The sequence below is a fragment of the Crinia signifera genome, chromosome 1 (assembly GCF_055691185.1).
Source record: "Crinia signifera chromosome 1, ASM5569118v1, whole genome shotgun sequence".
Lineage (NCBI taxonomy): Eukaryota > Metazoa > Chordata > Amphibia > Anura > Myobatrachidae > Crinia > Crinia signifera.
In genome coordinates, this window is record NC_139217.1 from 292,493,514 (window position 1) to 292,507,140 (window position 13,627).

General features: G+C 41.3%; 1 protein-coding gene across 10 annotated transcripts in view; it reads left to right on the forward strand.

The window, feature by feature from the left end:
• Nucleotides 1-13,627, forward strand: part of MPDZ (multiple PDZ domain crumbs cell polarity complex component) — a 144,817-nt gene that overhangs the window by 80,710 nt on the left and 50,480 nt on the right. For 6 of the 10 annotated variants that reach the window (XM_083185931.1, XM_083185929.1, XM_083185930.1 and 3 more), the window contains 4 exons: nucleotides 4,217-4,288; nucleotides 10,062-10,221; nucleotides 11,174-11,370; nucleotides 11,720-11,811. In XM_083185931.1, the coding sequence (XP_083042057.1) occupies nucleotides 4,217-4,288; nucleotides 10,062-10,221; nucleotides 11,174-11,370; nucleotides 11,720-11,811 (521 nt within the window). The remainder of the gene's footprint in view (nucleotides 1-4,216; nucleotides 4,289-10,061; nucleotides 10,222-11,173; nucleotides 11,371-11,719; nucleotides 11,812-13,627) is intronic. The other 4 variants (XM_083185937.1, XM_083185932.1, XM_083185935.1 and 1 more) reach the window with 1 other exon arrangement.

The following is a 13,627-nucleotide window of genomic DNA, read 5'->3' on the forward strand; positions in this document are numbered from 1 at the left end:
TTAGGAACATAATGCTTTGTGCCTGACTAACCAAGGGTGGATGTACAGTATACCTATATTTATTATGGCCTTTATATAGTAAAACAGTAGTACATAATGATTGGCTTAAAAGTTTAACATATATACCTTGTTGCTAAATATCCGTCCATTGATGAGATATATTGTATGCTTACAGCCTACAAACAGGGAGATATTGCTCAGCATGATCGCTCTTTGAACAGCGATGTGTCAGCTGGCCCTGATCGACAGTTAAGTAGATTTATCCAGCATGCTGGATATTAATCGCTGGGCGATAGCGACATGCGGGACCGCACATCACTATCGCTGTGCCCCTACACACTTAGCGATGTAAGAGCATTTTCTAAGCGATCTAGTCCGATTGCTTCAAAAATGCCCTGAAACGCCCATTTCTAGGCCCTATTAGAAACATTTAAAGATTGTAATAATAGTATATGGTTAATTTCTTACCATGTGCAACTATGAAGTACCTTTTTTATTTTTAAAATAGTTAAAAAAGCATGCAGCTGATACCATGCTCTTGTGTTACTTGAAAAGTGAATGTCGCTACAGTTATACAGGCCATACGTAACAGGAAGCAGTCATGTGTGGCAATGGTCAGTACAGTGTACTGTATCCATAATTCAGGTCTTCTCTGTGCAAAAGGTCTATAGAAAAAGTTATGTTTACAGACTCAGTTGCAGCGTGAAGTTTTACTTGTACTCACGACCCTATGGGACAGCAAAGACTTTTTTTGCGCTAGGTGAAGGGATTCGTGGACAATTGAATCCACCCTCCCCTCCCCCCCCCCACCCCCACCCCCCCTTCCCATGTGTCATAGCTTATCTAAGCACTGAACAATCCTGGTAAAATAGATGAGAAATACTAATGCATTGCATGAATCGGAAATAAGAAACAATGATAAATGATTCATCCCAGTTTTAGATGATTCATTTCTGAGAATTGCGTATTTTAGGGTTCTCTCCCTGTAGACAAACTTCTTGTATTCTGTCCTGGTTTTGGGTCAGTAGGTCGATCAATATTGGCCGACAGGCACAAGGTCAACATGAACAAAAGGTTGGGACCTCAGTGGTCGACACAAAAAGGTTGGCATGTCTATTGTAGACACATGGAAAGATCAGCATGAGTTTTTCACAATTTGATTCTTTCTTTGGACTTTTTCATGCTTTACAATCCACGTGGACTACAATTTGGATGTTGAGAAACTGAAGAAAAAAAGCCCTTGAAAACTCTTAACGACCATTTCACACGTCAACCATTGCCAATTAAACCTTTTGCTTGTGTTGGCAGATTGTCAATGTCGACCTTGTGCCTGTCAACCAATAGTGGTTGCTCTATTGACTGTCAACCTAGACAAAGTTGATTCCTTTGATTAATATCTTGAAAGATAATAAAAAAAAAAATATCCTCATTTATGGCTCTTAAAAGTTAGCTTTTTTTAAAGTAAAAATTAATGTTAATTCCTAAACAACACAGGTGTACTCGTTTATGTGCAATCTGTTGCAAGATGCTTGTTGTGAATTAGACGGCTCACTACTGGTAGAGATTCTTGTGCATTTGTTCTGAATTTTGCATCTTTATCGCATACAAATTCCTTTATAGTTTACTAGGAATTGCTATAAATTTTCAGATTAAGCAGAACCATGCATGGTGCAAGGTTTTCCATGGGTCGCCTCTATTGGAAATCTTTTTCCTTTTTCTTTTTCCAGATTGTATACTTTTACTGAATCTTAATCAGTTTTGGGTGTACTGGGTATTAAGAAATAGTATTTTTGGCAAAAAATTTATTTCTATAAATTCTCAGATTGCCCATATTTTATGAAAAGTTAAAAGTCCCATGGTGCACCACACAGACATCTGCCCAAATCGGATGCCTTTGGCTCGTATTGTCGACCCGAATTAGGTTGACAGGGTTCTAGGTCGACATGGGTTTAGGTCGAGAAATGCGTTAGGTCGACATGGGTTAAGTCGGCAGGTCACGAGGTCGACATGGTTTTTTTCACTGCTTTTTTTACCCGAATGTTGACAGTCGACATGGACACAGTTGGAAGTCAACCGCAGCCCCTTGCATCGCTCACTTCACTCGCAATGCTTCGGGCACGGTGCCTCGCTACACTCGGCACACTATTTTATTCTCCCACCACGCCCTAGTGGATGGTAGGACATGAAATACTGCATGTCGGCACATGTCCGCTCAAAAAACAGTGAAAGAACCCATTTCGACCTCGCAACCTGTCGACCTAACCCGTGTCGACCTTGTCCTATATCGACCTAGACACCTTTCGACCTTCATCCATGTCAACCTAGAACCCTGTCGACCCAATGGTGTCGACCTAAAGGTGGCCATGCACATGCAGATTTATCTTCAGATCTGGATGGTTGGAACAAAACATGGTTATGGATGAGAGCAAATGATAGTGGACCATTTGCTTGGAAATGCTGGAAAACTGACAAACTGTCACTCATCCATAACCATGTTTTTGTTCCAACCAGCCAGATCTGAAGATAAATCTTACTAGTGTATGGGCACCTTAAGTCCGGTGGACAATAAGACTGTATCCCCTTTGATATCCTATCGGGTCACTTGAGAAGGAGGTTGGATCTGCATGCAGGTCCGACCTCCTGACTTGGCCCTTCCTCCCGGTAGTGGTGAAATGGAGCTGCATGCGATACATCACATGTCAAATGACCCGCATGCGATTCTGCCGCCCGGGAAGGTCCCAGGCAGCTTGCTGGGGATCGGATGGCCGTTAACTGCTGTATTACATCGCTGTAGTGTATTGCCACCTTTACTTTATTAAAGCTTATTCTATGGCGCTTTACCAACTGTGTGCAACTCCAAGGCCGCATCATTTTCCGGGGTGGCGGTATAGGAGGCCGCTGGTGCCACTCACCTTTCTGCTTCCTGCTGCACACTGGCGCCCTCCAGTGGGCAGCGCTCTAGGCAAATGCCTAGAGCTGCATAGTGGTGGCGCTGGCCCTGACTGCACACATCTTCTGCAGTAACGCACTGTGGACCTGAATCCGATTCATACACCATACCGATATTTATGAAGCAGGGCGATTATCATAAGACTGCACATGTGCCACAATCACACTGCTAATGCGCCTAGGTATCATTGCAGTGCTGCTCAGAGATAGGATTTAGTCTCAGAGTGATCGGCAGCCAGTGACCGGGTGGGGGAGGCACCGTGGAGTGGCGGCATTATCTTGCGTAAGTCACAACCATGTTCGGGGTGTGTCTCTGCCCACTTTTGTGATTATGCACACACAAAACTGGGGTGACAGCTTTGCGGTTCTTGTGGCTATTCGGCAAGATCATAGACTCATTTATTACCATTCCAAATCAAAGTCCACATGGATGGTAATGTATGAAAAAGTCCCGAAAAAAAAGGGAAAAAAAATAAATGTGAAAAACTCATCTCAATCTTTTCACAGGTCAACGTTTTGCTAGTGTATGTCAACCATATGGTATCAACCTATTGTCTGTCAACCAAAGACACTGTTGACCTACAGTATCATCACATACTGAAAAATCACAGTGCTGTGTAGGTTTGAACATACAAATTTGGACTTATGGTGTGTACGCATGGTACAATACAGCATACAATTTTGACTATGTAGTCAAAATCAAATTGGGATTGCATGCAGATCGCATGGGTTTTTTAACCTTGCGATCCCAATGCGATCTCTCCCGCACAGCACAAATCGAAGCCAGATACAGGGCTGCATATACTATATAGTACAGATCTGTACTATATAGACAAAACTGCTGGTGTATCTTCTGGCTTGCCGTGCGATCCGATTGCATTGCGATCGAATAGCACGGCCGTCGACCGTGTGTACACACCATTACACAATGTGAATTGATCACATTTAAACAGGAAAGGGGCCAGGCAGAGCCAGTGACAGCATTTCAGTTTCTACTTCAGAGCTTTCATTAAATCTTGAGGTTGTAGGAGAGGTTAGAGTTGTCTGTATTTAAGTGGGGGGTTTATATTTTACTTTGCACTAGAACTGTAGAAGAAAACTGAGTTGATGCTGAACTATATATGTTACCATATATGATTCATATTTAAACTATCCAAGATAGTTTAGTGCTCCGTTGTACATTGCAATATTGCATTCTCACGGTTTGTTATACTTTCAAGGTATTCACTGTATATTGGTGAAAGTTTCTGTTCTCTTGTTGCTGTAGGGCACAATGAATCCGGTTAGAATTGCCTTCCGTTGTTCCCCAACTAACCCCTTTGCTCCCACGCCATTTAAGGTTTGTTTGCTTGAGCAGATTTAAATAATTGTAGCTATATTGTCACTGTGTATGCTTGTGAATCATACATATACTGTGATGATTTTTGTATTTCTGTTAACTATGTATTTTGTATTGTCATCACCAACCGTAATTGAAACCACATTACAGGGTATTTAAAAAGAAAAAGGTAACTAAAACCTTGTCCATCACATGCGCAATATTGTCATTACTTGTGGTGCTGTGGGGAATGTCCTTTATCGTGATTAGCCACAGACCATGTTTGCTGAAATATTTTCATTAGAGACAGAATAGTTTGATTTGGTGGGTCTCTGGAAATTGGCCTGGAACCCAGTTGTTACGGATGCCAGGGAAGGTCCGCCATTCAGTCCTGACCAATAATTTTGGACAGAATGATCCACATGCCATGCACATTCCTGGATGGCTTTCTGAGGCGTAACAGCTGTTAATGTCTACTGTAACACATGAGATACACAACAAGTCTCAGTTACCTTTTTGAAACACCCTGTAGTATGTTTCTTGAGCGTTTTTTTTTTTCAGTGATGCAATTTTTTTTTTGTCATTTATGAAGCATGTGGGTTCTTGCATGATTCAGTTGTATCCCATACAGTTGATACAGAAAAATTTCTACACAAATTAAAAAATATTGTATTATGCTATTGGGCATTTTTGCAAATATTCCTATAGCGATATCTGATTGTCAGCAAAGAAAATGGAAGTAGTATACATTAAATACTTTTCTGATTTTAAAGTGCTCACTCCAGTTATAGCATACTGCAGTATATTCACAGTAGCAGACTGAGGAAGACGCTCTAGAACTACATGTCTCCCTCTACTACTCAGGGGCGTAACTATAGCACCGCAGCCCCCGTGACCGCGCGGGGGGGGGCGCTATGCATGTGCGGGCGCCGGGGGCTGCAGTGCTATAGTTACGTTACACCCCGCCGCCCGCCGCACCATCCCCAGTCTTTACCTGTGCAGGTGGGGGGGACGCTGCGAGGCGGCTGGGGAGACGGACGCTGCGGGGGACACTTACTTACAGCTGAGCCGGGCAGGGGGAGCCGGGAGCTGTCTGTACTGAAGAAGAAAAAAAAAGCCCATACAATGAATGGGCAGCCTGTGATTGGCTGCTGAGCGCTCTCTCAGCCAATTGCTGACTGGCTGAGAGAGCTCTCAGCCAATCGCAGGCTGCCGATTCATTGTATGGGCTTTTTTTTTTTTCCTTCCGTACTGACAGTGACAGCTCCCGGCTCCCCCTGCCCGGCTCAGCTGTAAGTAATTGCCGCCTCTGTGTCCCCCAGCCGCCTCGCAGCGTCCCCCCCACCTGCATTGACGGCTACCTGGGGGAGCGGCAGGCGGCGCAGATGGAGACCGGGGGCGCGGCGGGAGAATATAAAGAAATCTTATTCAAAAGACCGGGCGGCCGCTGATTGGCTGAGACTTTTTTAAACAGTATGCATGCTAACCACATTATTTTTTCTCTCATAGTTTTTACACATGAGAGAAAACAAGCCATGTAACACCGATCCTTTTTGTTACTGTATATCACACTTGTGAGATTGTATATAACTCCAGATAGAGAATTTGCAGACATTTGGAACAAATTCAAGTGGATGCACATTTTTTAGATAAAGCTTTTGGGGGGTATTCAATCTCCCGCAGCGGGGGATCTCAGCAGAATGAGCCCAACTTCACAAGCAGTCGGGCTCGTTCTGCAGAGAACGGCCGGGAAGTGACGAGACCCAAGACTGAATACCCCCCTTTATCTGTCATGAGATATGGATCTTCCAGTATGATCCTGAGACAAAACATCAGTCCAAGCCCTGGAAAACAATCATCAACAAGAATAAAGACAGCACATCGAAGCAAATTCTAATTCAAAGCCATGTTGTTGTTTTTTTATATCAATGGTGTTACTTTAGAAGACTAAATAGTGAATCAACATTGCTACCAAAATGTTCTAGCAAGTGTTCAGGAAAGAATCAGAAGAAATAGACCAAAGTTGTGGATAAAATTCTTTCCTTCTTCATCAGGACAACGTACCAGTCCACACGGCGCTCTCTGTGAAGCCGTATTTGGCCAAGAAACAGATTGCAGTTCTAGAACGCCCTACATACTTTCCAGAAATAGCACCCTGTTGCTTCTTTCTTTTCTGCAAGGTCAAATCTGTACTCAAGGGACCAGGTTTGCATCGGTTATTGAGGTGAAGAATATAACAACAGAACTATTTAGATAGCTGACTGATAATGAGCAACAGCATGGCTTTGACCAATGTCAAGTAACTGTGTGTCTATGCAGAAGGGATACATACAGCGCTGGAATAATTATTGGGCATGCAGGGTCCTCCAAACATATCTACACCATCAGTGTGGAAGGCACTGTGGTATATGTGAACTGGGATTTTTTTGTGTGGCAAAATGTGAACTGTAGCATTACAGTGGGTTTATAAATTACATCACCACCATATAATTTTGAGAAATTATTTACTCCCATAAATTATTGCACAAATTAAATTAAATACTCGTGCTCCTAAAAAACACTGCTGCTGCTTTATCTTTGTAATCTGTAGTATAACCACTGCTACTCAAAATAAATGTCATATGGAAGTCCTTTTCTTGTAAATTCCGGAGACCTGACATAAATTGGCCAATATAGCAGAAGGATGTGAGTCCCAGGAATTACATTATCCTGTTGGGGGATACCTTGCTACAAACCTCTGAAGGTCCGGTGAGCTCTAACCATTTAATCCACTTTACAAGTTTTTTTTTATGGAGAGAATTTTTTTTTTTTTAGACTGTATTGATAAATTACCTTTTTTATTGAATTGACGGAGGACTGCATTTTTGTTGTGGAACATAATTATACAATCAATTTCTTCGAGTTTTGCCTACTTGGATTGGGACACTATTTCTGTGTGTCATTTTTGGGGCATCTCGAAAAGAGCGCAGAGGATGAACTTTTATATTCCCCACCCCCCCAGTTAACGTTGAGAAAAAGATGGCATAGCACTGTGGTTCAGCTTCCATAAACTAGTTCACCAGTGGACAAAGTGAAACTTTAATTAGACACTGGTTTAAACATACTGTACACAGGGGCCACTTTTTGAGACTCATTAAAATCTAAGTGGTTGTTGGTACAAGTTTCCAGAAGTATCTCAGCCATGTATGGTAGCATTAAATAAGTGCATAATGGCATGGAAACACGGTCAGAAGAATCAGATGGGATCTGTATGACTTTGCTATGTTATTTTGGGAATCTGCATGGATGACTGATGGTACAGTACGTGAGGCTGGTGGTCAGAAGACCGACAGCGTCACCTTATTGCTAAACATTCCATCATGGGTCCAGTAAGTATACAATACTTACCTTCCCCCTCTCTGCTCCTTACACTCCCTACCTGCAGCTCAACCCTAATCCCCCCCCCCCCCCCCCTTCACTTATGACTGGGATGCTGGCAGTCAGGATTCCAGCATCAGCGTTGAGAGTGATGTGTATGTACAACATAAGTAATACCCAGTTAGTGGTACTGTAGTTCTGTCTGAGAAAATGTCACAGGAGAATAGCCAGATTGTTTCAAGTTGACAGGTAGGTGATGATGTTTCAAATAACCATGTGTTACAACTAGTTTGCAGAAAAGGATTTCTAACATAGAGCAGGTCAAATTTTAACGTGTGTACTAGAATGCCACAATAGGTTCTATTCCTGTCGGCTGAGAATAGGAACATAAAGCTACAGTGGGAACAGGGTCACCAGAACTATATAGTTAAAGACTTGTAAATACATTTTTTGATTTGCAGAGTCTTGGTTTTTGCTCCAAATTGCAGATAACAGTGTAAGACTTTGTAGTAAACAACATTAATACAAGTGCATTGTTTTGAACATGTTGGACTACTGTTGGTGTTATAATGTAAGTAATGTTCTACTAGAACATGTTGGCCCAAGTGGGCCTACCTGGGTTTTGTTGATTAACATGTATATCCTTTTATGGCAGTCTGATTCTAAATACACATTAGCTCAAAATAAGTTCTCTGTTAAAAAATTGTGGAACATATAATTCACAGCCATCGTATCTGTAGAAAATGCCTGATGGTATTAATTTGAACCCAAATCCCTATAATATATATTTATCGTAATCCATTCTATGTACAATTCAGGATATGCTTGGGTCATTTCTAGGGTCCCACACCATACTAGAAATGTATACCTAATAAATTTGACACTGAAATGTATTATTTGTACATTTGAAAATAAGTAAAATTACAGTACAATACTCAATAAGTCCTACAATTTGGTAAGCAATCTCATATAGAAATCAATAATAGATTGGATTTTATCATAATTTTGACAATCAACATGATAAAGCCGTAAAAAAAAAATACAACAGTGTGAGTAAGGAGTTGCTTATCAGTTATGCAGTAATTCTTGGCTTACCATCACATAATGGCTTAATAAGTATGTTTTATTTATGGTAGTGGTAACAGGAAAAAAGTATCTTCCCATTAAACCACCCATTGCCATTTGGCTTTTGTTTGCAACTGCATCTTAATGTAAAATATAGTGCTCTGTAATGACCAGGCCAAATTACTTCATATCAACATTTGTGAATGATGATTGGACTTGATTTATAGCCACAGGAAGCCTCAATCCGTCACCATAATGGCGAGATGCACCAAGCTTCAAGAAGTGGAGAGTTTTAAATTACCAGCCAATCAGTTAGGAGCTGATTGGCTGGTTGTTTATCACTCTCCACTTTATCACTTTTTGAATCTTAGTGCATCTGGCCCCATGTCTCTTCTGTCTTATGAGTTATGTAGAGAAAACTGGGAGCTCTCGTCTCTAATATCTAGAGCTTGGACAAAACTGGTTCATGCAAAAGGTTAGTGTTCCCAAGCACTCCAGTAAATCTGTAAGGCAAATGCGAATTAGGAAAGTGTTCATGTGTTTTGTTAAAATCACACTGAGATGTAATGGCTGTGCTTTGAGAGAGTTATGCATAAAAAAAAAAAGCTATACGTTTCAATGAACTGAAGCAGTGTTGGAAGAAGTGGTCCAGAGTTCCAAAAATATTCAAACAGAAATTATTTGTCCGAATGTGTTTCTACTAAAAGTTCTAGGCTTATATTTTGTTGGCTAAATCATTACAGTCTAAGTTATAATCACAAGATTAGATGTATTACATATTAGGTTTTAATTAGAACTATATGATTTGCAGATGTGTCCTGATATCTAAAGACATAACTACTGTATTAATTCCTTTAATATCACTGTGCCGGGTCGGAACCGGGATCTTGATTTCAATTAAAACCCGGGTCGCCCATTATGCAGTGCCAACACTGGTTTAGCCCTTCTAATAATCTGGGTCAAATTGCCGCGTTGGACTACCCGGGTTATAAGCTTTGGCGCTTTTCACACCACACCTTGACCCATGTTGACAAGTCAACAACCCGGCAATCAATCTAAGGTGCGGTGTGACAGGGATATAAGTGTGTTGAATATATACTATAAGCTCTTATGAGCAGGATCCTCTCTATACTTTGTCTCAAGTTTGTACCTAATTTTGTCAACCTCATTTGTACTGAACTTGTTTTGTTATATGTGTGATTTGTATTTGCATGATTTCTACCCTCAGTAGTCCATTGTTGAAGATTTTGTGGTGCCTTGCAATTCGTAATCTGTGTGCATGTGTACAATAATTGGGTGTTAAGTTAGATTTAGAATACCACAGTATCTTTTTATTGACCGGTGTAAGCCATTGTTGCCTTTTTTCTTTCAGGCTTCTAGCAATTCCGATTCAGAGACAGAAAAGACAACCTTTTCCAACTTTGTTCTCGCACCATCAACATTTACCCCAGTGAGCTCTGACTCTGTACAAATGGATACTAATACATTCACTGGAGACCCAGAAAAAGAAGATGAGTTTGGCTACAGTTGGCGTAAGTTATGTACTTTAAAAACGAGGAAAAAATTCTCATTGTTTATGTACCCCATAATAAGCTTCCATGATTAATAAGTCTATATTACTTTTTGTTTACATTATACATACATATCTAGCGGCATCCAATTACCTGTGATCATGGGTATTTGTCTTGCCAGGGGCTATCAAATTAGCCCTAATTTGTTTTACCAAACTCTATTCAGGAGTAAATGTAAACTTTTTTGGGGGGGAAAACAAGTTGGTTAGACCGAAAAAAATATCAGAAAGATCACAAAAGTATTTCAGATTTTTGCATCCAAATCTTCGGGGCTAATTGGATACCCCCCTGAATCGTAAACATCTATTGAATTACAAGATAAACTGTTGCAGCATTAAATGTTTCTGAAACTTTAGATCTGTCATGTCTTACATGCTGAAGGTGGCCACACACTCTCTTTTTGAAGGCAGATCGATAAATAAATATATCTAAGCAAACAATTTAAGGAATACTATTTCCCATCACTCTGTATTTTTCCCATTAGGGTAACCAGTTTATCATGAAGTTTTAAGAGTTACAGGTAAGTATGAATATCACAGTCAGGACATATTGCTAAAAAGCTATTTTTTATTTGGTTTTTGTTATTTTATTTTTATATACAAAAATCACATTTGTTTCTTTTTTTCACAAACACTGTGGTTTTGCTTGACTGTTATATTATTTTGCACTGTTTTATGGTTTCTAGAGTCTTATTGGAAGAGGCCTATAACTGCTCACAAGTCACAAATAAAAACTGGGTTATCTAAAGATAGTAAATTTTAGCAGCTCTTTATGGTAAAATCATGGTAATAATGTGTTGTTGTTGATACGGCATCTCTACACATTTCTATCCCAATCTTGCTTCAAAGAGCTAATTACTCATGTCTGTTCTTAGTATGATGGACTTGTTAATTAGCCATCTTTTCCCATTTAGGAAAGATATCACAGCGGTATGGAAATCTGCCAGGAGAATTGCATATGATAGAGTTGGAGAAAGGAAAGACTGGATTGGGTCTGAGCCTTGCTGGAAACAAAGACCGATCACGAATGAGTGTCTTCATCGTGGGGATTGATCCAAATGGAGCAGCTGGCAAAGATGGCCGATTGCAGATTGCCGATGAGTTATTAGAGGCAAGTATATGTCAATAAGCCACTAGTGAATCCATTCATTGTAGCTGTAAATTAACATTCTATTTAGCAACCTGTAGCTAGGATGGAAATAAAGATCATCTGTCAATTAAACATTCTTACATTTCAAACCTTGTACAGAAATATATCTAAAATAAGCTTTTATCAGTTAAAAGAAATACCTAATAAATAATGCAGACTATTCAGTCATGTTTATAATATAATGTGACTGCAATAATACATTTCAACCCTATGTAATACTGTTCTTGTAAATATGAACCAAAGTGCAAATTACATTTTTTTGCTAATTTGACATTGTTACTATATAATATCAGTGGGTTGCCTTTCATAGATTAACGGACAAATCTTATATGGAAGAAGTCACCAGAATGCCTCATCCATTATCAAATGTGCACCGTCTAAAGTCAAAATAATTTTTATCCGGTAAGAATTTATCCACTGTTTTTATATGTACATTAGCAATATTTTCATTACATGGGCAGTTTTAACAGGTATTAATATATGTTTTTTTTTAATAGAAGGTGTTATTTGGCAAATACAATGTAGAATGATTGCCAAAAATGAATTGGCATCTTGCCGCTACAACTTGATTACAGTGTAGTACAGTCAGTTAAAAAAATCAGTATCACATGCAAATATATTTATCCTCTTCTATTTACATATCTTTTGTATCCCTGCTTTGCCTAAACTGCTTTAGTGGTGTTTGTAATACCACTTTTACACCAGCAAGCCGGGACCAGTGGTGTAGCTAGGTTCCACGGTGTGTCCCCCGTCCCCCCCCCCCCTGATTTGTAGTAGGTGGGACCCTTTGCACGGCGAAAAGGGGGCGTGGCCTAACATTATGCCACACACCTTAATGCCAAGGCTGCCCCCCCCCCCCCCTTTATAATAATACTAATAACAGCAGCACCCCACAGGCTGCTCCCCTTGTAGTGGTCACTGGCCCGGTGATCCCAAAGTTCAGGATATTATGGGAAGGGTTAGTTCCCACTCCGTCACGTTGGTGGTGACTGTGGGGAGCTAGGTGTAAGGGAAAAGTCGTGGGCTAAAAGGGGGAAACAAATAGTTAGTGTCTGAGGCTGGTGGTGCGGGGGGCTGGCGTCCCGTCCCCTCCGCAGTGCACCTCTAACCTGTTCATTTAGTGGTGTCCTCCCATCCTCGCTGATGTTGCTGCTGGTTGTACTCCAGCCGGGACTTGGTCGATGTGGCGTCCGACTCCAAGCCCGGCTCCACAGTGCTGGTGGTGCGTTACTTCCGGGTGTGCAAGATAGTGCCGGCATCCCTGCCTTTTTACTTTCCCCACTGACTGACTTTCCCCACTGACTGCGTGGGAGCCGACGGCAGAGCTCCGGCACCAGGTGAAATGTCGGCACCCGGAGCTGGTGCTCCGCCCTAGCTACGCCGCTGGCCGGGACACACCCAGAATTTTTAGACCAGGCTTGTGACCCATTTTGCACTGCCCACCCCGACCGAAATAATGCAGAGCGTGTGACATCATTGGAGGCTGGGCCTGAGATGGTGGTGGAAGATGACCGCATCTCCCACCAACATCGGTCCCCAGTGCGAACACGCTGCTGATCGAGTGAATCAGAATGACCCCCTAAGATCGTAAATTTTTACTAGCATTTTTATAATGGGTGCAGTGTGTGTGATATAGGGGGACCCACACCACAAATACTGCACCCATTTCTCCAATATTTACCCTCCGGAGTCCTGTGCCGGCAGCAACAGCGCTGTAAAAACCAGCGGAAAAATGGTGCAGCGGACATTTTCGCAGTGGTTTTCCTACTGCGCTTGTGCAAAATGCCAGCAGTCATTTTCCAGGAGATCTGCGCTTGCATACTAGTCTTTGGGACAGAGCTAGGGTCTCCTAGTGATGCTAAAGCTCAGGGTATGTTGCTCTGCTCGCTAAATAGTAGGGGGCGCAGATGAAGAGGTTACATCAGCCTTGACCTTCTCTTGATGCATCCCTGCCCATATTTTGCAATTTTTATACTTGCCTTTACCTAAATTACTTTTTAGACTGGATTCTTACTCTAATGGACAAAACCATGTGCACTACAGGTGCTGCAAATTTAAGTTGCAGACAAATTTAGATTCAGGTGAGTTATTTTGTTTCTGTGCAGGGTAGATACTGGCTGCCTTATTTTTACACATCCCACCCAAATCTAACTTTCTCTGAACATGTTTAATTTGCCCCAACTGCAGTGCAACATGGTTTTGTCCATTAGAGAAAAAA